Genomic DNA, 25,801 nt, shown 5'->3' on the forward strand with positions numbered 1-25,801 from the left:
GTGGTCACAGGAGGGAAATGAGGGTGAACACCGAGTCAACCCTCTTGTGACATATCTGTGCGCTTGTGGATGCCCTAACTCCCAAATTAGGGGGAAAAGGGAAGGCATCCGATTACTTTTAAGCACATGAAAAGAATGACTTCACTGCCATAAACACAGGGTTTGTATAACAATTGAACTTACTGAACTAGTACTGCACCAGGCACGGCTTGTGCAGGAAGGAAGGTACAAAGAGGGCCTTTGCTGAGATACTTCTCAGACATCTTTACTTTTTTGCTGATCTCCAGCATAATCTGAGAGGGACTTGCTGCAAGTTTCTGGGTAATGACAGAATGGTAGATGAGAAGGGACAGGGTTGTGGTGGGCACCTATACCAGATGATCACACAAGGAAGAGTGGGAGGTGCAGCTCACTCACCTGCCCAGAAAACTTTTTGAAAAGGAATAGAGCAGGGCACAGAATACTTGAGCTTCTTAGCAGGCAACATTCATGTTTACACAATGTACCTGCTACTCTACTGGTGCTTGCATGGGAAACAACATGTATTTCACATAAAAGACCTGGGAGTAGGCTTGTTGCTTTGTCACACTGTATTGCTTCCTGCAGCTGCCAACAGAGAGGATCTTGGCCTACGTAAAACCCTCAAACACGGTTTATGTCACTGAACTCAATCTGCTTATGAGGGAGTCACAGCCATTAAAGGGCATCTGATATTACAACACATTAATCCCAGCCTTAAAAGAAAAACAATTAAAAAGCACTGGAAAGGTAGGAAAGCTCAAGAATAATTTAAAAAGTGGAAGTAATTTTCAACCAATTAGTATTTTTGAGTGGGAGGCACAGTGGTGTCTGCCTGAATACAAATGGGCATGAAGGGTACTCCAGGCCAAGAGGAGATGTTAACACTGACACGGAACTGGGGAGAAGTTACTGCAGAATTTATTCCATTACGCCTTGGAGAGCACGAGCCCCTGCTCAGAATGACAATGATTCCTCAACAAAAAACCTGACAGTGAGTTATCATTCCTGAGAGCTTCCACAGCTTCCGTGCTCCTCAGCATTACAGGCTCGTACATCTCTCAGCCCTCCACTTCAGCAGCAGCCAAGCCACGTCGCGTAAGGTGATACGCTGAAAGAACAGGGAAGGCTCTCACTGCTGCCAAGGCCACTGGTCCTATCAGCCATATGCATTCCTGAAACCTCACCTCTGCTTTGAAAACTGAACCCGCAGGATTTTCCACAGAAAGGAGCATTTTAAGAGCACAAATTGGACACTGAGATCTCACCGACCTATATTACACCCTGTGGAATAAAATTGATCCAAACACACTGACAGAAATCACCTCCAGAAGGACCACAGATAAGCCATTGCATATACTAACACATTTCTAGAAATACCAACTTTCAGTATCAGCAGGCTGGGAAATAACTTGCCCTACGAGCTGTGTGTTTTATTTAGGCATTAACACCTACTTTGTGAAAATAAAGCTGTCAGAATGTGAGCTACCACATGCAGTATCATTCCCACAGGCCATACAGTAATTAAACATGGAGGCTGACAGTGCACCGTGCAGAACTGCAGTCGTGTAGAACAGCTGCCACAAGACTTACAGAAACCCAGCTTTAGACAAACCACCAGCTTCATTCTAGACCACAGCTACATATGGCTGAGGCCCCACTGGAAAACTCTATCGTGGACTTAACACAGCTTAAAGGATGAGGGAAGTGCAGCAGTAGCTTCTAGGTCCTGCTTTTTAGAGCTCTCCTGAGCCATCCCTGCTCCAGCCATAATGTCCTAGTGGAAAAGCAGCTTTGCATGGAATAGAGAGAGTTGTATGTTCGGACCAGATTTATAAGTCTACATTCTCTGTCTTTTACCTTAGGTTTCTGCTATTGGTTAACACAACAGGTAAAGAAATGAAGTTCCTGCTACAGACAACTAACATTTAGTCACTAGTAGATTTTGACACTTGCTGAATGAAGCTGTGCAAGTTTAGGTCATTTCTCTAGATTTCCACAGGGCTCTTATCGTGGCTTAGAAGGATTAAGTGCCTCTCCTGCACAGAAATATTCTCTAAGGTCATTAGTTTTGTTCAGCCCAAAGCCACTGGTTTCTTACGTGGCAGCATGAGCTGAGATACTCCTTTTTGGCCTGCAGGAAAAATGAGACTCTTTCCTCTGCACAGCCTGTCCTCCTCCCATCCAGGCACTTCAAAGGATCCACAACACCTTGCCCTGGGGATGCCACAATGAGAACTTAGTGCAGAAAGGGACGGAAGAAAAAGTTTCCTCCCATCATTGGACGTGACGGATCCCTTCACCCCACGGTTTGCAGCTCCCTGCCACTCAGTCCTAATCCAATTTGCTTCCTAATTTGTGTGCCTAGGTAGGGTACACTGAATGGTAATTCCACCATGTATCACTTCTAATACCATTCCCTTTACACAGTCAGTGAGTCCTGAGTGCAGGGTAAAGCAAATGCAAGAATAACTCCAGTGGTGTCCTAACGGTTACACGATGCCCCAGCAGGTTCTTTTCTCCGAGGTCTAATTTCCTTCTAACTGTGCAGGAGCAATTGGATTTGCCCAGATCCCCACCATCCATGATATGAGGTTGACTTCATGCTGTTTAAAATCCAAGTGATGCATGACAAGAACAGAGTCAACCCAAATACTTCTGGTTTTTGGAATGTTCACTGAGTCATTTCAAGGCAGCTCAGCTCCATTCCTATCCTCCTGCTTTTCAGGAAGGGAAGGCAGAGCATCCCTCAGGAAGAGAAATCAATGTTCTCTTGTCACTTAAAACACAAACAACAAAGAAATCCCAATTCCCTAGTGAGAAATTGCCAATTTAATATTGCCATCTTCAGCAAGTCACTCCTGAATACTTGTCAAGGTGCCAATATGCTCATTATGGGCTCTACTTTCTTTTGTCACAACTACTTTGCTCAGGAATCGTACAAGGCAGCTAAAAGTCGCCTTGCCTGTGTCCAAGGGAAAAACAACACTGATGAAACCAAGGCCCCACCTAGCAGTTTTCATCTCTAACCTTACCACAACGAGAGAACCAAACAGTATTTAGAATTGTGTTATTCTGAACAAGTGTTTGGGAAAATGGTCACTTAATTTGCAACAATAAAAAACACTGACAGAAATTGTGAGCATGCAATGACATGTGAAGAATATGTTGGTGTCCATATGGGCTGAGACAGGTGATTCACGGCAAAATGCCTGACAAATCAAGCTGTAGTCACACTTTATACATCAGTCAAACTTACTTAGCATTTGCCTTTCAGTTAAGTTTAGAAGGTGGGGCGAGGCCTGGATGAAACATCCAGCGCTGGCTCGCTCTTTCTTACCAGTACATATCCACTGAAGTATAGGTGATAGGTATTAAAACAAAATAACAAACAAAAGCCCTAGAGAGGACAGAAAGCACAAGGATCCAGCACACTGATGCTGGCCAGGGAGCAGAACAGCACTCACAAGAAACCTGTGCCTTCCACCACTGCTGAAGGTGCTAACGCTGGTACCGGCACCACGCCGGCTGGAAGAGGAGGAGTCCCCAAAATCGAGCCTTGGTTGTCATTAGGAAGGACTATGAATTACAGAACAGCTGTTAAGACCTTGTGTGGGATGGTGAAAAGCCACAGAAGGATGTTCCATAGCAAGGAGGAGCTGCAGCTCTCTTGAGAAGGCTCCTTTACTCCTGCACACGTGTGTGAGTTGAGCCTGAGGACACTGAAAAGCAAACACTGCCTGCCTGGCAATTAACCAAAATCCTTTGCATCCAGGTAACTGCAGCAGAAAGGCAGGTTTTGTTACCAAACATGGGGCTCACTGAAAAGCCACAGCACTTCTCTCCTCCAAGACAAGCAAAGCATATCAAAGCATTCCAGAAGAAAGCAGAAGGTGAAACAGTAAATAAAAAACCAAAGCAAGCAGGATTCACTGACTCAGTGAGACAAAGGCGTGTGGCTTATTGCTACCCCCTTGACATGAAAGCTCTCCTGGCACAGGAGGTTTCAGGAAGTTTGCTTATACATAATCACGTCTCCTGATAGCAGATACACCCCTGAAATAACACCTCATTCTATCCACGTGTTCTAACCATCAGCTGTTCCATAAAGCAACGAAAAAAACCTCTTTTACTTTAATCTGCTTTCATCTTTCTTTCTTTCTTTCAGGCTTTGCCTGTCCTTCCCCAGTTGTCTTCTGCTCCCTTCCTGCTCCCAAAAAACTCATGCTCTTACCTCTAAATCTTTCCCTTTAGGCCTCACTAATCCCGTTTTACCGATTCAGAAACTCTTTCTCTTTGTCCCCAAATCTTCCCTCCTGCTCTGATGCCCTGGTTAATCCTTTCTTTATCCCATACTCTGGTGTCCCAGATGACAAATCCTTAATTTATCTGCTTGGTAAGTTTAATCTTCAGAGGTACCCAGAATTCCTACCTTCAACACCTTTCCCCATCTCAAACCTCTACATTCAGATGCTCTCAGTTCCTCCCCCTGCATCCTCCTCCCACATCAATCTTTACCGCTTCAGAGAGACATTTCATAGCGCCTGCTTTTCTGATCTGAGAGTACTGCAGCTACTGTCAGCAGAGAACAGAGGATGTTCTGATGACCCAAAGGGCTGTGGAAAGAAAGCTTGGTATAATCATGCTGTTACATACATCCCCTGACCGCTGCACTGAGGTGGGGCAAAAGCAGCAATAAATAAATCAGGCAGGGAGACAATGGGGTGGGGTAGGACTTGAAGAAGGCACAAATTGCTTTCACGGTATAAAAAGGATGTAATGGTCAGTGGCAGCGTATGTTATGCAGCTAGCAGATAATCATCAGGGCTATAATTGCTCAAAGATTTCAGAAGAATCACCAGGCAGTAAATTGTGGACGCTCCTGACTTAATTTTGACATGTAAAATGAAAACAACATTAGCATTACTAGATAGAAAGGGGAATGTTTCACTCACTTTCACTATAGTCTCATATTCCATTTCTACTTCTGTTTTTCCTCTACTTCTTGTTCTTCTATGCTCTTTAAAACAAAACCAAGGATCATTTCAATTTGATGTGATTAACAATTACTCTAAGCTGAAATGACATAATTCTGTGCATTACAGTAAAATAACATCTCTTTAATCTACGCACTTCAATGAAAACCAAAAGATGACTTCATGCTTCTGTGTGCTGGCTCATGAATATTTGACTAGGTACATGTTAGTCAGAGCAGTCTATTTAACACAACCTGTCACTCCATACTAAAAGAGGACAATATTTCAGCTGTGTTCTGTGGGAGACCAGGGTTTAGTTGAAATTGAAGCTTACACACATCAGCAGAAGTGTCACATTTTTGCAGGAGGGGGAAAGGAGCATGTCTCTGAAGGAGGAAGTGAGCATCAGCCATGCCACCTCAAGGAAGGGCTTGAAGAAACACGTCTGGCCATTGCAGCAGCAGGCCTTAGACTGCACTCACACCTAATCCCATGGACTCAGTGCAGTTTGGATGGAAAACCTTCAAGGACATCACCGAGTGCTAACAGAGTGGTGCTGCTCCTTCGTCAGCCAGCCTATTCTCCTGGAGTCAGTCTTGCAAGAGTGCCTGAGCAGGACAAGGTGTGGGACATGCTGCTGTTGGAGATGTTACTACTGTTCACTCCCCTTTGTCCTGAGTTGGTGCTTTTCTCTGGAGCTGAAAGTTCTGTCTGATGGAAGGGCTGTCAGGAGTGTCATGCTGTCCCATCTGCCCCAAAGACCCTGACGTGCTGCAGGCAGCTACATGCTACTCGGAGCTGACTCACTGGCAGTTCATCATGCACCACTCTCAGCACCCTGAACTTCTACTCTCTCCCTTGGAGAGGTCTAAGGTCTGGATCAGAGAAGTCCTGAAGGTAATCCAGCAGCAACCAAAAAGATTTGGGTTTTGTTTTGTGCAGTTACTAGAAGTTAACTCAAAGATTACGGCCAGGAAGTGAAAAATGGGTGACTTCTAAGTTCTTGTGAGCGTGCAGTCTTCAAATAACACTGCTATGCCATTTTCAAGTGGCTGCAGTATGTTTCATCCTCTGCTGTGCTTAATTATTGTGGTAACTGTCTTGTTTTACTCTAAAATAAGTGTTATTTCAGTGTGAAGTGATTTACCGCTTCGGATCGGTAGCGACTGCACGAGTACATTGCTGAACTCGTTTCTGTTTGTAGAAGTTAAATCACAGCTCTTTTTAGATGCAGCTGGTGCCACTAAAATCTTGACACTTCCCACCGCATCATCCACCTTCTGCTCTATCATATATTCAAGACAGCATTGTATTTACATTGCCAGAGCTGTCATAGCATCCAACGTAACGTGGCCACACAAGGTGAGAGTCAGCTATGGGGTAACTGCAGGGAAGTTCCTTGAGGTAAACTGTATTTTAACTGTCAGGTTTGTTACAAATGCAACCGAAACCTTTGAAAAGAAATAGAAACAGACAATAACACAAAACATAGTTTCTCATTTAGTATTTAAAGATTAAATAGCTTAATAACTGAAGCAGCACTTGCAAAACTTGTTCCAAAACATTTCCTCTCAAAGCATTTTCTTAAACCAAATAGAATTATTGAGTCACTTCCTTGGTAATGGGTGAAGAAGCAGAACAACACGTTTGAGTGCTGTGTCCTCATTTTATTTTCATGCAGATCCATAAATGCCTTCTTAATTGAGTCACAATGGCAGACAAAATAATACAACATGGCTGGACTGGGCTGAAATTCTGTGTAAAGGAACTTTTGCCACCTTCTTATATTGTGTTGCAACAAATGAATGAAACCATTTCGTTCCTTTTCTCCTTGACCTCTGTTTCACCGTGGCAGCAGCGGGCTGTAAAGCTACTGCATTAACACTGACACAAATGGTGTTGTAAGATACATGTTGGGTTATAAGGTGGTCAGGAAATGGGTGCCAGTGATTGTGGTAGCTTGCACCATTTTGACATGCAAAATGAATCTTAAATACTAGCTGAGGAAGCAGAAGGTGACAGTTTGTAGCAGAAAAAAATGTAGCAGCAAGAAGGTGAAATGTAAAGTGAAAAAAGAAAGCTACTTTGTTTTGCATAGCTCCTTATCTCATCTCCTGATGCACTTTATTCTTCTGCCCCTTTGATCTATGTACTTGGCTGGTTTTATGCTCTGGCTGACAGACAAAGCAGGTAAAGTGCCTTATTTAAAGCTGGCAATTTTGACAAAATTCCATGTATGTTTGCAGCACACAGCATTTTGTTACTGTGGATGTTGGCCTAGTTACTTCTATGAGGCTTCCAACTACTGAAGGCAGATTAAAAAAACATCCCTAAAACTGGTCACGGGAAACACAACTGAGCATCCTCTTGCTAAACTCCTTCATTTGTGCAACCTTATTCCTCTGCCTTACTTTCGGCACTGTTTTTTGCCAGCTTCCCTGTTAAAGAGCAGATCTTGGCTTGTGAAAATGTGTGTCTGCTTTGCAGGCAGGTGACTGCAGGTATGTATTGGTTGGTGCTCCCACGCCAGGATCTGGGTGTGCAAAGCAGGCACACATTTGCCAACAGGCAGATTTCACCTACCTGGAGGATGAACTGAGGCTCTAAATAAGTAAACATTTATTTAAAGAAAGCAACAGCCAACATTGGTAACAGAACCCCCTCTACTGAATCAAACTGAGGATCTTCCCTTTGATTATCAAAACACAGTCCACTGAAAATAACAGAGATATCTGGATAGCATGAATTCCACAGTGATAGGAAATGACAGGGTTAAAAGATATGACTACTTGGCTTTAAGTACTCATAGCTCTATTGTCTACAGAGCTTTGAACAGTACAGCCTGTGCACTTGCACTGTTAGGATGCTCCCGAGCCAAATGCCACCAGTGGAGCAGATGTATATGTATATATTAGGCACACATATTTACCACAGGGGTGCTCACTAGGTTTGGAGCTCCAGGCATTGTCTTGCAGCGTAAGAAAGAGAAAGTCAGAGAGAAACACAAGGATTAAAACAAACACGGAATTTCAAGCTCTTTTCTGTGCTGACAGTCGTGGCTGTAGTTGGTACCATTACCTGGTTTTTAAAATCCCCCAGCAACTTCTTGATTCTATTGTGACAAGTATCTTTCTGTGTATACAGACATGGCAATAAGCAGCTTTTTGTGAAATCACTAATGCACAGACAACACATGACAGAAAATACGTATCCTTGCCCAAATCAGAGCTAAACAGCCAAAAAGCTATTGCTTTTATTAGTGCTGAGACAGAGAAGACACACATGGGAACCAGACTGGAGAGGGACACTAACGGCAGGGGCAAATGTTAAAAAACTCTGCTTTTCAAGCTCAGTATCTACCTAATGCTGGTTTCCCAGCAGTTTTCTGGACAGAATACATCAGAAAGTTTAGGAATCGATGCACTGACTTTAACCTTTTAAAATACTGAAGTTGAACATATCCTGGTCTGTCTCATGATCCTGAACTTGTTCTTGCTTGTGCAAAGCATCTCAAAAAAAGGCTGCATTTGATATCTCTAGTTTTTAGGTTTGCATGAAAAGCTTTGTTGTGTTCTCACTTATTGTGACATTACTATAAAGAGCTACTGCCACAATTAGATGTGACATATTCTTGCTAGTGCAGAGGAATGTGGCACAGAATCTTGTCCTTCACCACAATTAATTGGGCTGACCTAACACCTCCAATCAAACGTTGTTAATATGACTATTCTTTACAATTATCTTTTATGAACCTTTAAAATTACAACAAGGAAAAGTGTATTGCAGTAGAGGAAAGAAAAAGAAAATCTTGTTTATCCACAGAAGCAGCTCACAGCATATCATTTAATTCTCACACCTCTCTCAGTTATTCAGCAACTCTGACGTGTTGCTGTTGGCTCTGCCTTTGGCATACGCTTCAGAGTGTTTTCTGAGACCACAGCAGCACAAAATCACAGAATCATAGAATGGTAGGGTTGGAAGGGACCTTTAGAAAGCAGTTTGAGGGCAAATGGCAAAGATTTCAGCAATGATGTAACCCAGGTGACTTAAGATTTTTAGGAGAGAAACATTCCTGCCTAGCTCCTTCTCCTGTGTCTGTACTGCATGGCTCCTATTAAGGGCTCAGATAGCTACAGGATACCTCTTTCCCTGGTGACAACAGGTAGGGCATATTTCTACTGAAGCTCTGGCCAGATGACTAAGAATCAAGCAGTGCTCACTGACTACTAAACTAGGGGGAAAGTCCAACCACCTGGAAAACAGTATATACGGTCCATTATTTAATCAATGGACCAACAAGGGTTTCTTGGTCTTTATGGAAGCAGCTCTGGCCTAAATCACTAAGCCATAACTCCTTTTGAAAATTTCTTTCCAGCTGTGCTAAGAGTTCATCTTCAAAATAATGTGCCAGATGTGTTTTACATGAGTGTTCTTTATATAGGTATCTACCAACAGAAGACTGAACTGCAAAGACAAGCAAAAGAAGGGAAGGATTAGAGGGCATGCTTTCCCATGGGTGTATTCTACAGCAAGGTTGCACAGACAGACACTTAGGACAAAACCTAGCTCATGGCAACACAGAAACAGTACAAGAAACATTGAAGGCAGCAACTTGTATTAATTCATATTTTGAAAGTTGTGAATTCCTGTTATATTCTCATCTCCTGGGATGAAAAAAGATCTTCCATGTCCCTATCACAAAGACAATGCACATGTACATTTGCTTATTAATTGATGTGAGACTGACTGTGAAGTAGACAGACAGAGGAAGAACTGCAGGAAGAGGAGAATGGTCCTGGCTTTGACCTCACTCGGTGAAACAGTAAAAACCAATTCGAGTGAATTGTGCTGCATGCCAGTGAAAATCACTGGCTTAACAACAGCGTGAGTGGAATCCATCACTAAGCAATTTCACCCTTAAGGTCCACACACACAATCCAGCTGCAGCAGGAATAGTCTTCACATGCACTCCTATTTGTCATCCTGGGCAAGAAATGGACATTTCCCTTCCTGCTTCCTATTGATTACTTTAGTTATAACCTTTTCTTAAAAAGAAATGCACTACTCTTATCCAACAGCTCCAGAAATGCCAGGAGAGGAAGCCAGGAAATCTATTTTTCAGCCCAGAAAACCCTTCAAAACAAATCTTCCCAACCTCAATCCAAGGTCCAGGCAGAGTATCACTGTAGGTGCAAACCATTTATCTATCATGTATAGTGCACAGAGGATAACATTTATTAGCTTGCAAGCCAGACAAAGATGAGGAGAGTGGAAGTACTCAGAAACATATTAATACAATGATTGTTAGATACAAAAAGTCTTATCTGGGACTCTTTTATCCAGACTTTGTGTTCCTCTGATCAAGTACTGTGGTAATGAGGCTGATAAGACTCTATGGCTATCTCAGTGTAGGACTTGAGTTAAACATCTCCAAGACTTAATCCTTTAGAACATGGGCTTGCTCCACTGAAGTCAGTCTGAATTTTGCTACTGGTATCAGTCAGAGTACATTCAAAGCTCACTCTCCACTCCATAAATGCATTTAGCAAATTGCCTTAGTCTGAGAGGTATCCAGGCAACCCCTGTGAATCAAGTAGTCATCACCAGGAAGCCCAAATTACTTCAAAAATGGGAAGAATGCTGAAGGAGTCAGTACTGCTACAGCTCATCCAGGACAGCAGGCTGGCGAGGGATCATTTGGGAAAGAATGCATTCCAGTCTGGTCAGTTAAAGAATCAAAAAGACCTGGATTACCTCTGGGAGTGGGCTACACAATGAAAGAAACTACACAAGTCTACTGTATTTTTACTGGGCTGAATGACTCTGTTTTTTGGTTATTATTATTCAGTAAGCACTAAAGTAACTGAAGAGCTCTTTCACTGTCCATGGTGACACGGCCACTGAGAGCTTTAGGAACTACTCACTTCCTTCTTACATGCTAACAAGGCCTTTTTAGCTGTCCTATCATGGTCCCATTACTGTACAGCTGGATTCTGGTCTGAGTACCAAGGCTCCTACGCAGGAAACAATCAGCATTCACAAAACCTGTCACGTCATAAGGGAGTGAGAAGCTGCTAAAGGCTTTATGCAAGAATCTGCATTACTGAGGACGCTCTTCCTCTTGTAAAGAAAATCTGTCTAGACCACACATTCAAATATTCCTTTGGTACAGATGAAGTATCTCAATATTTTATATCAAGCAATGCTGAATGCTCACTCTCCTTTAAAACTCAAGTGTTACAAAGATGTACATGCATATATATGTGTGTGTAAGGACATAACAAGGACTGGGCAGGATCTCTGTTCTCTGAGGTCAACCATAAAACTAAAGAGAAATCAGCTTAGCTCCATCTAAAAAACAGCCTTCTGGCCACATAATGCCTACCTGTAAAATAAGCTATAGAGTAGCTAAAACTGGAACTACTTGTCTGATGCCTAGTTAAGCATCAGCTAACCTAGTTATTTCTGTAAGAACACAGCCTGCAGCAGTATTCTGCCATGGCTCAGGTTTCCCTCTGTCCTTACACTAAACAGGTCAAAGAGAGTAAAGCCTTAAAGCTTTTCAGTGAAACATACTCATTGCCCCAATTTAGCAAATGTATGACATTATTTGCTTGTTTTAAGGTGTAAAGTGTCAATACATGGATGATCTTCAGGGGGTGTAAAGGACCCAGCCCTCTGATCTTAGTGGTGAGATATGAATGGCTTTTCCATAAATGACACTCCAATTCGAAAGACTGCCTGAGAATTCTCCTATCCCACAATGTCACTCTGAATCACAGCAGTACATATTCAAAGGGACACCAGTAACATCTCTGAAACGCTTATGAGTAAATGGTGGTGAAACTGAGATAAGGCAGCGGGCGAACGGCCGTCTGGCTGATTCAGCGCCTCATGCAAATGACACAGTTCCCTCGTCCTGTCCAACAAACTGATTTCCTTTGCAACTTTCTGTAAGTCATTTCAGAGCGTTACAGAGCTAACATAACGGCTCAGGCAATTTTAGGTCCTTCTCCATGTTAAATGTAGCAGATTGCACAGTTTTCCCTGCAGTAAATAGAGATTCATTGCCTAAGAATATTCAACATCCAAATCCTTTTCCTAATGAAGTGTCAGATAAAAGCATCTTTTACATAAACACCACATCAAGAGAATGTCATCTCTCAAAATGTCATGAAACATTAAATGACTGTGGAATAAACAAACCAACCCATTGTTTTTGACAAATTGTTCTTAGTTCCATTTATTTTTGTGAGATGCAACACGTATGCCAATTATGTTCTTCAAATGACTACATGGGGATGTCCCTTCTGTCCCAATGCTCCTTTTTCTATGATAAGCTCATTTGTTTGTGTCTAACAACAGATTTTCAGCTTCATAGTTGTCTGAAACCAAAGTTACCCTCAGACAGATACCGTAGCTCCTGCTAATACGCTCAAGATGCCCTCATCTCAATTTGCTCAATGGAAAATCCTGCTTATTTTGGACTAATTTACTACAGCAGTACCTGTTTAAGATCAATTCACAGCAGACTGTTTCCTATTTATTGCTAATTAAAATCACAGATTTCCTGTTCCAAACAGCATATCACTCTGAAAAACTAGCTACAAAAACAATGTGCATTGACTCAGCTGGTGGACTACGTCTAGACTTCCCATCTAATTCTGAGGTTCATAACATCAACTACTGCAAGCAACGACAAAATGGACAAAGTGAGGCCAGGTGATGAGGGAAAAACTGGAGACATTCACTGAGATTTGTCTGCTCAACATTCTGAGGTGCAGAATGGCTTAACTGTGTTTTCTACCTCCAGCCTGAGGAACTAAGAGCACAGTAGGGTGGAACTCTTTCTTGGCACATTAAATTTGAGGACCACCCAAGCCTTTCTGTCTCAATTCCAACCCTTTCCGGCCTTGAAGAGAATAATACTCTAGTTGTGTGCCAAGGGGATATCTGCAGGTGGCATCTGGGTTTGACCTTATCCACCCACACTCTCGTTGTCAGGTCTATACAAAAATGTTTTCAATGGCTTGTGCTGGGTAGATACAGGGCAATTCTTTCACTTCTGGAACACAGTTCAGTCAGGAAGGTACACAAGCATGGGAACAGCTGAGGAAAACGGATTTATTGGATTGGTCCTGAATTAAGGAAGATTCCACCCGATGCTTTGAGTACATTGCTCCTGAGCATTCATGTTCCTGAGATCTGAGCCTCTATCCGAGCTGCAGTTACCAGGAAAGCAGTACCCACTGGGGTCCATCACGATACCAGACTCCCAGAGGATAAAGAGGAGCATAGTGCAATCTCTCTCTTTTCACTAAACCTCATAAACTGAAAGAAGATGCAATTACAGGAAGGCTGTGCATTACTTTTCCTTACTAGTGAATCAACTGGTTTTTTTCTTTGCCAAAAATCTTTGCCTCATTCCCACTCCAAAAGACTAAAACCTGCTTAAGCTCATCTCAGGGCAATCTAATCCATGGCAGCAGCCTGAACTGCATTTCCACCCAGAAGTCTGGTTTAGGATGCTTTGCCAGAAGTGACGTACAAAGGTAAAACCTTCTAGGAAGCAGCCGTGCAGAACTCAGAACAGGCATTTCTTCAGAGCAAATTAGACGCCAACCAATGTTTCCTTATTTGCTCCAAGCCCAACAAAGCCTTGGTGAGACAGAGATGTAACTCTTTTAAAGCTTCCTCTAAAGCTTTTCTTTTATGTGCCTAGATAAGCCAGTTGCTTGAGCACTGTAAATCTGGAGAAGTCGAGCGTTTAAACTCCCAAGAGTGAATTTTATGAAAGATAACGTTAACAAATGGCAGTCTGGAAGATTCCTAAGTCTCAAAAAGCTGCAGTGATGCTTATCCTGGAGCAGCAACATTCAGAAGCAATTACAATAAGATCCAGACCAAACTGTACCAATTGTGGGCCATCAGGTAAAATTCTCAATCCAGAAATAAGTGGAGGAACTCTATTCACCAGGCTAAATAGATTGATGCTGGGCTACTACGTTTTCAGCTGTTGCACTGAGTCTTACATGGAGGAAAAGGCAAACAAACAAACCTCAACACTTTCTAAAGCCAGGCCTGAAAATTTACAGCTGCAGAAGAAACAGGTTTTTAAAGGTCCAACTTTGCTGCTAGGATTTTCTTTGGCACTCCCCAAAACACTTATTCAAACAGGTATCTCTGTTTTTTTTTAACACTGCTTGGAGATTCGAATGACATTGCACAAAAACAGGTGTATAACTGCTGCAATAACTGCTGCTTGTATACTCACTAGGTTTAATAACAAAAAAGTACTTCAAATTGTCTTTCATGACACAAGTATTTAATTCCTGCTCAGATATTTATACCATTTGTTTGGTTGAAAACGGTGTTGAGGCAGGAACTAGGGCAAGGCTGTCTTTCTGGGGGAAGCCCACGCAGAACCGAGCATTTTAGGGTCTCTGTTCCTGCACTGAGCTGTTGTAAACTCACAAACACTTTTATTTCTCAAAGAGATAGAGTCCTACTATATCTGCAAAAATATAAGGAGGCAAAGTACTTGTGTTGTATTTCAAGTTTACTCAGGCTTCAGGTTATTTTTCAGAAGGAGGGCTTCAATTCCAATTTGTGAGTAACTTAAATTGGTGTAGCCAAAGCAGATAGTATCCCTGGCAATCCTCCTTTTCTCTCCCAAAGACTATGCCATTCTTGCAGGCATGGCTGAACAAAGTCTGTATCTGCTTGCTAGTTGCTGAAGCATAAATTAAGTGCATTAATGTAATCTGCTGCCAACTGGAATGTGCATTAACAGGCAGAACCACAAATAAGGAAGAAAGTTGGGGTTACTGATCTCCCTCAGCCAACTGCAGAGAAGTGCAGGGCAGGAAGCTGAGTGGGTGGTTGATGCAGCAGGTTCAGCAGACAGTTCTCAAAGCCATCAGAGAAGGAGAAGCTATACACTGCCTGTGAAGGCCAATCGAACAGCAGCCTTTTCGTTCCCTTCAACCTCATCTATTCAAGTAGCTCAACACACCCTGTGGGCCAATAGAACCAGCAGTGCTGATCCTCTTACAGGAGGGTATTATGAAGTGACAGTGGGCAATTACCTTCCTCCTGGGCATATTTGAGCTTTGTCAAGAGAATGGCTGCAACTCTGAAGCTGTTTAAGTGACAACTTACCCAGGGCTCTGAGGAGCTGCCTCAGCTGGGCTCAGTTTTGAGGCTGCTCACTAACCACTGATGGCATGCAGAAGTAATGGGAAGTGCTATGAATGTAAGCAAATATTTGCAACAGCACTCGTTTTATCTGTGTTTCTTATTAAAAGAATGCAATCAAATGAATAAGGATTAAATGAATATAAATATCAATGCATGTGTTGATATATAGATGATGAAATGTGCTTTTGTTGTGTAGAAGACTCAACAGGTCCTGTCTCTGAAAGCTCGAAACACTCCTTTGATGATCTTCATTGTGTTTTCTGATCTAACTTATTTATCTATGTCAGGGGAGAAACCTAATTTCTAATGACATTTTCCAATTAACTTCCTTAATTAAAAGAAAAAGTTAGACTCAATTGGTTTGTAAACAGTATTATCTAAAGCCACAAGATTCATAGAGAACACACACAAATAGGATCAGAAATGTTCCTCCCCACTGCAGTCTCCAGGTGTTTGAGGTATTGCCTGACATTCTCTATGTCTGCTCATCTTTCCCTGATTTGGAAACAAATTCATTTGCTCCAAAAGTCTCTGAGATGATTAGGGAGTTATTGTTCCCTTTGGTTTCTGTCACATAGTGCTGTAAGCAAGCGCTTACAGAAGGATGCACTTAAATCCAGTGGCTTTAATGACTTTCTAAGCTCTGCTCTGAATATGACTCTGTAACAAGAGTCTTTGCAGAGATCCAACTTCATGAGTTTGTGCTAGAATTCAATAACACTCTAGGAAATGTCTGCTGCTGCACTGATTCAAACATCTGCCATTCAGACAGAGATCTTTAGATATTAATGTAAGAGTTCATAATGTCAAGAGGCACCGTAACTCCATCTTGGGTCCCACAGAATCGTTAATGAAGTTAGTATAACTTTGTCAAATTCTACCTTCACAGTTAAACCAGACTCGGTAAACCACAGTTAAACCAGAGATCACACTGCTATGTCTGCCTTGGTGATCAATTAGAAACAGACTCATCCAACAGAATACTTTGCAAGTACTGGAAAAAGCTTTAAATCCAAGAAAGTGAAAAAAGATGATTGCAAACCACTTAAAAAGCACTAAAATGACTTATTTCTCTAGTGCATTTATACCAAGTGAATAACCACACTTTTTGTGGATGCAAAGATATTTCACATCTAAAAATAACTTATGCTGTGCACTGATCACCAATCAAGATATGCCCAAGGCAGCCTGTAGTTGTAGGTCAATTTGTAACACACTTGCATACAATAAGAAAGAAAATCAGCTTAAAGCAAAATCAGGCATTGTACTTTTCACATAACCATCGTGGACATATGCCACGAGTTACTGCAAACTTCCTCTGAGACACTGTCATTTACAGGAAAGCATTTCTTTGCACTTTCAGCACTGAACCAGACTTTTTCCCATGTGTTGAAAAAGTGACCTTCAGTGGACGATAACAACCTTAGATTATGAGGAGGTGTATTGCATCCCAACACTTGCTACTGCTCCTTTCTTAACACTAGCTTTCAGCAAGACAAACTCTCATCCTCAGACACAGGTGGAAGTGGACTGGAAGTGACACAACTTATACACTCATGTAAAGGTTGGCCTGAGACATTCTTTAAATGGCTAACTCCTGCTCACACCCCGACTGCCTTACAACAGCTTCACACCACTTTCAAGCAGCACTTTCCTTGCTTTAGTACTCGAGGCACAGGAATGTGGTTCCACACATTTACTACTACTAACAACAATATGTGGAAACTCCAACAGGGCCTAGCCATAACTGGAGAAACCAAGTAACTCCCATTTCTGAAGACAATTAGTTCACAGCGTGTGAACAGACATTTGGAATTAGTGGCTTTGTATGCAGACAACAGCATTGTATTCTCACTTTGCAGTGGCTGCATGAGTCACAACGTGGGGAAGGCAGGCTGAGGAGACCTGATGGCTTCCACACTTCACACTGCTTCCCTTGTTTAAGAAGACAAAATGCTGCTTCTTTCCAGGACAATGTAAGAGTCAACTTCTTTGCTCTAGGCTTGGCATATGTTAAAACCATTTTGTAGATAGTGTGGAAACTGGAAATCCATAAATCTGTCCTTCCCCTTTTTTGTTCTCCATACAAGGGAAAGTCTGACTTCACTGTTAATGCAGTCAACTAGGAAAACTTGAGTAGACCACAAAACTCCTTTGTGGGATTAGTGGTTTCAAAACAGGACTGGGAACCATCAGAACTGGATTCTAATTCTGTCATGCAGACATGTCACTCTGCAAGATGCTTAAGCCAAAGATTTCAAACATTGACACCTAAAGTAAGGAAGCAAAATGCAAAGTTAACTGTGCCAAGTCTTTAATGCACGGAAAACGCTGCACTCTCTCTGTTTGGAAACAACACTGGCAAGTTTGTACCTTTCCTTCTAGAATTTTCTATTCATTTGAGGTTTCAGACCCACAGATTTAAAACTCATGGTCAAACTTCTCTTGGTAGTGTCATTTCAACTGAGCTACGAGTATTTTCTGTTTGTTGGGTGAAGAGAATGCTTCAAAGCTGCTTCCTCAAAGCCACATCCTTGCATAACATCTGGAATCTCTCCTTTTAGCAGCAACTGACTGTAATGAACCATTTTCACTTTTATTTGGTGTCTTCTGCCTCCTTTATATCTAACTCTGAATTTCAGTGAATTCCCAGTCATTCACTGGAGCTAAGTATCCACGTGGTGACTAAAGTAATCCCCGACTTGCAACTAAACACAGCCACCTCTGACAAACAGCACACTACCAAACCAGTGGCTGTGTGACTTCCTAGAATCATAAAGCCTTACTTTTGGCTTTTCCTTTAAAGTATTCTTGCTGTCGCAGGTAACCCTCCTGTAGTCTCTGCTCAGTGGACCAATCCCGTTGCCAAGGTCACCTTTGCAGAGTTATATTTGCATCCAGCTGACGTTGATTCATGTTGCCAGATGGCTAAGGACAAAGCACAATCGCTCAACACAACGTGTGACCTACTTCCACGCCTAACAATCTGCTGGTTAATACTTTGGAAATGCATGGAGACTTTGATTAACATTTTCGTTTTGTTTCCTACTTAGCCCACATGTGGCATGTACATTTCTCATATCAGACACATCTGCTCCAACAGGGCAGTTGCATGATGCCTCCGACTCCTTTCTAAACCAGGCCATATATATTTCCTAAGTGGCATTTCCTTCTTTCCTACAGGCACTCTCAGAAGTAATTACAAGTTATTGGTTTACACATGGACAAGTGATGAAGAGCCAAACACTCTCACGCTGGCACCACATGAACAAATGATGACGACAGTAAGATGTCAGCTCTTGGGAAGGAGAATGAACACACGACACACATAGGGTTTCTAATCAAGTGTATGGAATGTCATGGCCAAACTCTGGCTGTGCTCAAAGCCTCACATATAGTTAGAGGCTAAGTGGGACAATATAGTTTCTGCCTTAACTACAGTGTGAAGATATGCATGGAAAAGAAGTGATGTTTGGCCACTGTAGGCCAGATTCCTCAATTTGCACAGGGCTTTAGGAACAGTGTAATTACCAGACTGAAACAGACTCAAAGCTAAGACCTGCACTCTGCCTCTGCCCTCCACTACACCAGATGCTGTACAAAGGTAAAAGAGCTCGAGAGCAGACATAAAGTAATTCCCATCTTCAAGCAGACCTTGGTCCTGATCTCTAGTAATCACAGACTGACTTAAAACCTGGACTTCAAGTTTTAGTAAGGTCCTTTCAAACTACTGGTCAACAAGAGTTTGACAGTAGTTCATTTCTGAAGTGGTTTCCAATGCCATTTTGAATCTGTTCAGCTTTGTCAGATTTTGAAGGGCTTAGCAACTATAAATGAAGCTGAACTGTTGAAAGTCTCTCTCTGGGCTGCTTAGCAGAGAGCATCCTCCTCCTTTGCTGGGTCCGATTATTTTTTGACTTAAAAGTCTGTGAAGGAGGCAAAGGGTCTGTTTAATTTGCTGCTGTGTGGGAAAGAGGCAAAGGTATCTGTGACACTGGGAAATTGTTTGCTCCTGGTACAGCCTGATGTTTTGAAGCAAGATGCCACAAAAACAAAACATAATTGAAGAGGAGCTCCTTAAATGAGAACAAAGTAAAGAGAGACGCTTATTAGAAGCTCTATCCCCAATCTTGCTTTTTGCTGCCACGTCCACTGATTGGTTTTTTCCTTTGGCTCAACTTAAAAATTAATTATCTTTCATAGGAAACAGAAATTGTTATGATTTCTGCTACCCATCACCAAGGAATTCACAGAGGGGTGTGGAGGTGTTGCAGGTGGGCAGCACCATGAAAAACAAAGCCTGTAATGGATGAAGAAATCGTGAGTAAAGCTCAAAGACTCCATCGCTCCAATTATCACTAGTGCAGAGAAAGCTAGTTGGTGTGGTGCCTTGAGGAGAAAGATGAGTCTCTGGGTCACACTGCCCCAGCAGATACACACAAATTTTGTAGTTATAGAACATGTAAATGTTCATCATGGAGAAAACAAAGGTTTGAGAAAAATTAATGGCATTTCAAGGAGTGGATTCATTATTTTCTATGTTATCCCTGTGATGTGTAGCAAACAATGACAAAACTGACGTAGCAGACATGAATCCTTTCTAAAGATGTCCCATACATCTATAGGGGATGGTAGACTTGATGTGGACAAAAACCTTTTATACCTACAAGCCCACCTGCATTTCAGACTCAAAATTGGAGTTCTGATTGTCTGTGCTGCATTCTGCTATGTTTGAGCTGAGAACAAAGATAGCAATGATAACTCGAGGTTACTTGATGGGCATTAGATATTATTGCTTAGTCACAACCTCAGTGGTGCAGAACATGATATCCTTAGTTTTATCACTAAGATATCCTTAGTTTTATCACTGAGCTGTGGTTTGAGACAATCACTAAGCCATCACAAAAGGGAGAAATGCCTGAAATAGGATGGAACTGGGGTAAACCGGGAACAGTAACACAATGGAACCATTTTGTTTGGGTTAGTGCTCTGTTTTGGGATTTCTGGAAGAGCTAGATGGGATCATATTCAGGATGGCTCTTTATTTAAGGAACAGAGCACACACCATAAATTAGAAAGTATAAATATTTAAAGTTTTCTTGGAAGCATACACAACCAATCTGTTAGGGCTGAACTCCTTTTTCTAGGCAATGGCTACAATAGCTGTCCTTAAAAGTGACCATTTAACATAATATTGGGCAAAGACCAAGAAAAACTCTGTTTCCATACTGGTGCACTAGAGAATTCTTTAAGTGCCACATGGAATATCTAAATTAAGTCATAGGAGCAAAAAAAATTCATGGTATCCAAAACCTTTGCTTGGGCATATACTCCATGGCATCACTCTGTTAATCACACTGGAGGTAAACAGAGCTGGTCACCAATTATTATCTCAAATGATCAACTGCTTCAAAGCTGTCAAGCCTGATGCCAGCTCTTTTCAGAACTGCACTCTTGACCAAGAGTTTAGATGTGCTTTTAGGGTTATAATGAAGAGTAAGCCAAAAGAAAAAAAACAAGTGCCCAAAGCGCCATAGCTGAGGAGCAGGAATTTCAAACAGCTCCCAATTTGGAAATGGCAGAGAGTAGTAGGAGTGCACAATCCAAACCAGCCTCCAGAAGCACGTGGTGGGAGAGAAGTATAGGTCAGTCTACAAAAAACCCTTAAAACCTGAAGGATAGTAAAGGATGAAGGCAGGTGAGGAAGAAGAACACAGCCTGAAAAGCAGCTTATTCATCTCTCTCAAGTGGTGACCGTATCAATTCCACAATGAAAACACACAGCCTGTTTGCCCACGTATTTTCATCTCTGTAAGATTTTTAAGTCATAAGCACTGCTTTAAGGTTCCTCTTGTTTTGTCTCTCACTGTCTGTGAAGCTGTTCCTGGGGCTTTCACAGCACTGACTGTGTCCCTAGAAGTGTGAGTGACAGGCAGGTTTCACCTTAATCACTCAGCTACAAAACGCTTCCCTCCTGTCTCATACCTTGTCATTTACCATCAGCTGTGATCTGGGGTGATGGATCATGTCTGTGAAACTCTGTTCGGAGAAGCAAACATTTGTCTTCATCAGCAAAGGAGAATGACCTTAATCTGTACCCTTGCATGGCCAGCCAGTAGAGTAGGGGAGGCACCTGGCTGGGGCCCTGTGATGGCCCATGGACCACCGAGGCTCTGCACAGCTCCTCGCTGAGCAACTCTCTCTCAGCTCTTCCCAGGGATGGCCTTATTCTGCTTGGCAACTGAAACTCTCATGGCTCTCTGAAGACTTGTCATCAAGTTTCTAAAGAATGTGACATTTGATACTTGTATACCCCAGCCTTTCTCTTTGCTTTGTCAGTAAGGCACTGCTGCCTGCTCTTCCACGGATGAGCAGCAATGACACTTATATTTTTTTTCCCTGAGCTGCTTTTTTTTTCCTAAGTAAAAGCTTCTTCATCCTGTTTTGGAGGCTAAGCTAACACTGTGCAACAGAAATTGTACTTTTGATCTTACTGCATTAAAAAGCAAACCAGGAAAGCAAAACTTGGATGCCTACCTAGTTTTAAGTTGTTCACACAAGTAAAAAAGACAGATGAGATATGACATTGCTTTCTTCTTGACAATAAACCCTACTCTTACTTTAGCAGTTACACTTCAGATTCCTTAGACTCAATAATCTTACTAACTTTTGAGAGGTAATGAGATATCTGAGTGATCAAAACACCTGCTTTGTGCTAAAAGTATGCAACAGAAAAGGCTGTCAGTAAAACTCAGATGTGAGCAGATAAAATGTATGTCTGTAGCAGGAGGCCCTGGCTGCCTCTCAGGACAACTATCAATATATCCAGGAGCCTTTTGTGCAAATGGAATCCCATAGCAAGTGTTACTAGAAAATAACGTCAGGTGATGGTATGCAATGCAAAAGCCACTTCTTGTTTCTCTAGGTGAGTGATTCTAGAGTGTCAAATTTCATGCTTTAACAGGGTTAACTTTAATTTGGAATCATAACTAAGATCTGAATTTCTCTTTAAAAAAAGTTTTACTTTCCCTGGATAGTCCTAAAATCAAGAGCTGCAAGTGTGAAACATTTAATGTTTATCATTTTCCCATGGCTTTTGTTATTAAATATGTTGTCTATAAACATAAAAATGAGGAATTAAAACACAGGGGTACTAATTACTATCCCTTTTGATTTGAAGGCATGCAATGGAAATCACAAATCTTATTTAAAATTTAAGATTCACCAGTAAGTTTGGGGTAATTTAAGCTGCTCTGGAACAGCATAAAACACTCAGAGTACATTGGCATTGCTTACTATTGCCAGGCAACAGAACAGCTAAATATGCCTCCGGGATTTCATCTTCTTCCTGCATCTCCAAGCATTTCCTTCCACACCACCACCTACAAACTGTCCATATCTTTGTTCTCTGACACACTTCCTACCATTTTCTTCCTTTTGCTCTTGAAGTCTGAAAGTTGAAAAGCTGGAAGCTGAAAAATATATTCTAATACACCTAGTGTTTCTTTCAAATGTTTCCCTGCCTCAGTTTCTTATACATGATTAAAACTGTGGGCAGCCTGAGCAAAGGTGCTGCTGTTTCATTTGCTTGCTGTCCAAAGAAAGGAAATTCCCTGAGGATGCACAGTGTGCCTCCCTCACAGTCTGTGTAGGTGGCCTTGTAGAAAGAGACCAGAGAGCCCTTGTATAAGACTTTAGTGGGGTTTATAGAAAAGTTTGGAAGTACTGCAATCAAGTGTCTAGTGATAAATAACCAGCCAAGATAAATCACTTCTTTGTTTTAAAGACACATTAAAAAGATAATCTTCTTTAACTGATGATCTAAAATCCAAGAAATGTTCTATTAAAAAGATTCCTTTCACAAACAGAAGTTAGGTGCAGTCATTTCAGGGACATCCCAGATTTGTTTCCACATGCATCAAGAAAGTTTCACACCTGTCAGAAGAGTTAATCACAAATCATCATTTGCTCGAGAAATGTAATGCCTGTCTCCTTAATTAGAGAGGTTTGAGCTGGTTCTACTGACACCATTTAAAACCCAGGCACTCTATATAATATTTAATCAAAATATATGTCATGGGTCCTACTGGAATCTCTGAGAGTTCTATGTCAATCTTCTTGCAGAGTAGGCATATAAAATGGATTAGGTGACTTGCTTCCAAGCATAAGTCCTGTTGAAGGACGTGAGCACTTGCACAGGTACACTGGTTTCTAGCAGACAACTACATTCAGATGACATGAGTCTTACCTCCAGTTTTAGACCTACTACCCTTGAAGTATTCTCCGAGTACATTACATCGTGGCCCCTTGAATTCATAACCTTTAAGACTCATCATTTCATTAACTCACAACAGTGCAGGAATGTGGAAAAATAAGTCTGGAAAACTGAGGAAATGAAGTTTGAACAACCCACCTGGTCAGTTCTTGAATTATTATTCACTGCATTTGCACAAAGTCACATAAAACCCAGGAAAAGGTGAAAGGGATGAAATATTCCCAGGGTACATGTTCCATGTATGTGTAGAGACTGCGACCCAAGGAACCCATGAGGAAGTGAAATACTGCCTTTAGCTGAAACTTAATCTGTCTCTAATGATATAACAGTAATTACTTTCAAGAAAGGATGCTAAAAGAATCAGTGGTACAGAGGTGGAGTATCAGTAATTTTCTTCAAAGACACTGATGATGTCTGTCAATGCCTCAGTAGCCCAAAAAAAGAAAGGAAAAGAAAAAGAGGATGGCATGAGTTCAGTCAGTAAATAAAATGAAATAAAACCTTTTAGAATTGCAGAGTGAAATGATTACAGCCCACAGCTGTCTGCTGTTTAGGGTGCCAGATGAATTTCAAACTATAAAAAGGGTGAATATTCGCTATCCAGTAAGACATATGGGATAACACGACATGCAGACATCTGGATGTCATTGCAGGTAACATTTTCAAACGGGCATAACTCACTGAAGTACTTAAAAGATGGCATTTGTAATTTTACCTCTATCTATTTAGCATAGCAACTCTATAGGTTTCTATGCTATGATCAATTCCTTGTGAAGATGAAGTGCTGTAGGTAATCCACTGATCACATGATGATCTCTACAGTGAACTATACACCATCCTCTTAAGCAGATGGTGTTAAGAGATCAAACTGCTAACTGAAATGAGCCCAGCTATCCAACTCTTCTTAAACAAAAGCCTCATTTGATGTGTTGGATGTTTTTAAAGTAGAGTAGCCTGAAAGAATAAATATGAAAGTTCAGTACATTTAAAAGATAAGATACCAGATTGAAAGTTATTGCTCTTAACCAGTAATTTATAGTAAAATAACAAAACCTTCTGTCTCCAAAGAAACTTTAACAGTGCAGCCTGCTACTCTATACACAAATATTTCAACTAGAAGAAAATGATGCCACTTAAGAGCTGTTTATCCAAGTCACTCTATTTGAGTAGCTTCTCACTATTCACATTACTTGTCTCGAGAGCACCTCCTGTGTGTCTGAAGTCCTTATTACTGCTGTTTGAGGATCTAGAATTGCCTGCACAGATGGCTCCTGGATGACCAAGAAGTACCATCTGCAAGAGTCCAGAACACCCTGAAGACCATTCACATTTTTCTGCCGCTAAACTGTGACAGAGGAGAAAGCAAAACACTTAATAGGGCCTGTCTTTTGCGACAACAGAGAAAGATTGTTCGACTGCACATTAGCTGGAGTTGCCAAGAGAGTTTGGCAATGAAAAAGTACAAATTGGGGAAGAACAAGGAAAAAGTGGAAACTGGGAAAGCCTGACTTCTGGCAGCGGAGGAGAGAAACGGCTTCATCTGATGGGCTGGGATCCAGGGCAAGCTCAGGCTGATTCCAGCCCTGTGAACGAGATGGAGGTGTGCAAAGAGCAATGCTGAGCTTCACTGTGACTGGCTGATGCCCCTAACTGAATGTCCTGGGAAAGGGCAAGCCAGGGACAGAAAATTCTTGAAGAAAAAGCATAGGAAAAGAGATGCCTATGGAGCAGGTAAAACAAGGACAAAGGGAACCCACCACATTCGGCTCAGTTCATAGCCCTCAGGAAGGGTTTACTGGCCATTTAGGTCACAAACTGCTCCCAAACAGCAACATTTCTGTGGATTAATGCTCTAACTGAGCACAGCTATACAGAAATAATCCCCAAATGTCACTCACAAGGAATTGAATCCTAGTTTGTTACTGGTGAATAACAATAACAAACAACAACAAAAGCCATTTCAGTGGAATTAAGAGTCACAGGGAGGTCATGGACAACATTTTGGTGTGTCTTCCAATATAGTATTCTGTACCAAACAAAGAGGGGAGTGCAACATAAATGCAGAGAAGGAAAGAGGAGGGAGATTATTAAATGGTGGCTTAAAAGTTGGTTAAGAAGCAGTTAAACTAGGGTTTACAACTTTTGTTTCTTTACAAATTACCATGTTGATGAGACAAAGAATGCCTCAAGAGCCCCCATCTAACTGCATATTAAAAACACCCATAACTAAAAGAGGAGTTGCTAAGTATTTCAGAAACGTTTTCAAAAGCTATTATGTGAAATGAGTAAGAAATATGTGGTGTGTAACTGCAGCCGGATATTGCTTGCTTTC

General features: G+C 41.6%; 1 protein-coding gene across 2 annotated transcripts in view; it reads right to left on the reverse strand.

Annotated features, from left to right (window-relative positions):
* PLCB1 (phospholipase C beta 1) overlaps positions 1–25,801 on the reverse strand; it is a 374,348-nt gene that overhangs the window by 16,884 nt on the left and 331,663 nt on the right. Inside the window, exon 32 of one of the 2 annotated variants that reach the window (XM_061989256.1) lies at positions 4,974–5,038. The exons of the other annotated variant lie outside the window; for it this stretch is intronic. Coding sequence (XP_061845240.1) covers positions 5,000–5,038 — 39 coding nt within the window. The 3' untranslated portion in view covers positions 4,974–4,999. The remainder of the gene's footprint in view (positions 1–4,973; positions 5,039–25,801) is intronic. 2 annotated transcript variants of the gene reach the window in all.

Source organism: Colius striatus, chromosome 2 (genome assembly GCF_028858725.1).
Source record: "Colius striatus isolate bColStr4 chromosome 2, bColStr4.1.hap1, whole genome shotgun sequence".
Classification (NCBI taxonomy): Eukaryota; Metazoa; Chordata; class Aves; order Coliiformes; family Coliidae; genus Colius; species Colius striatus.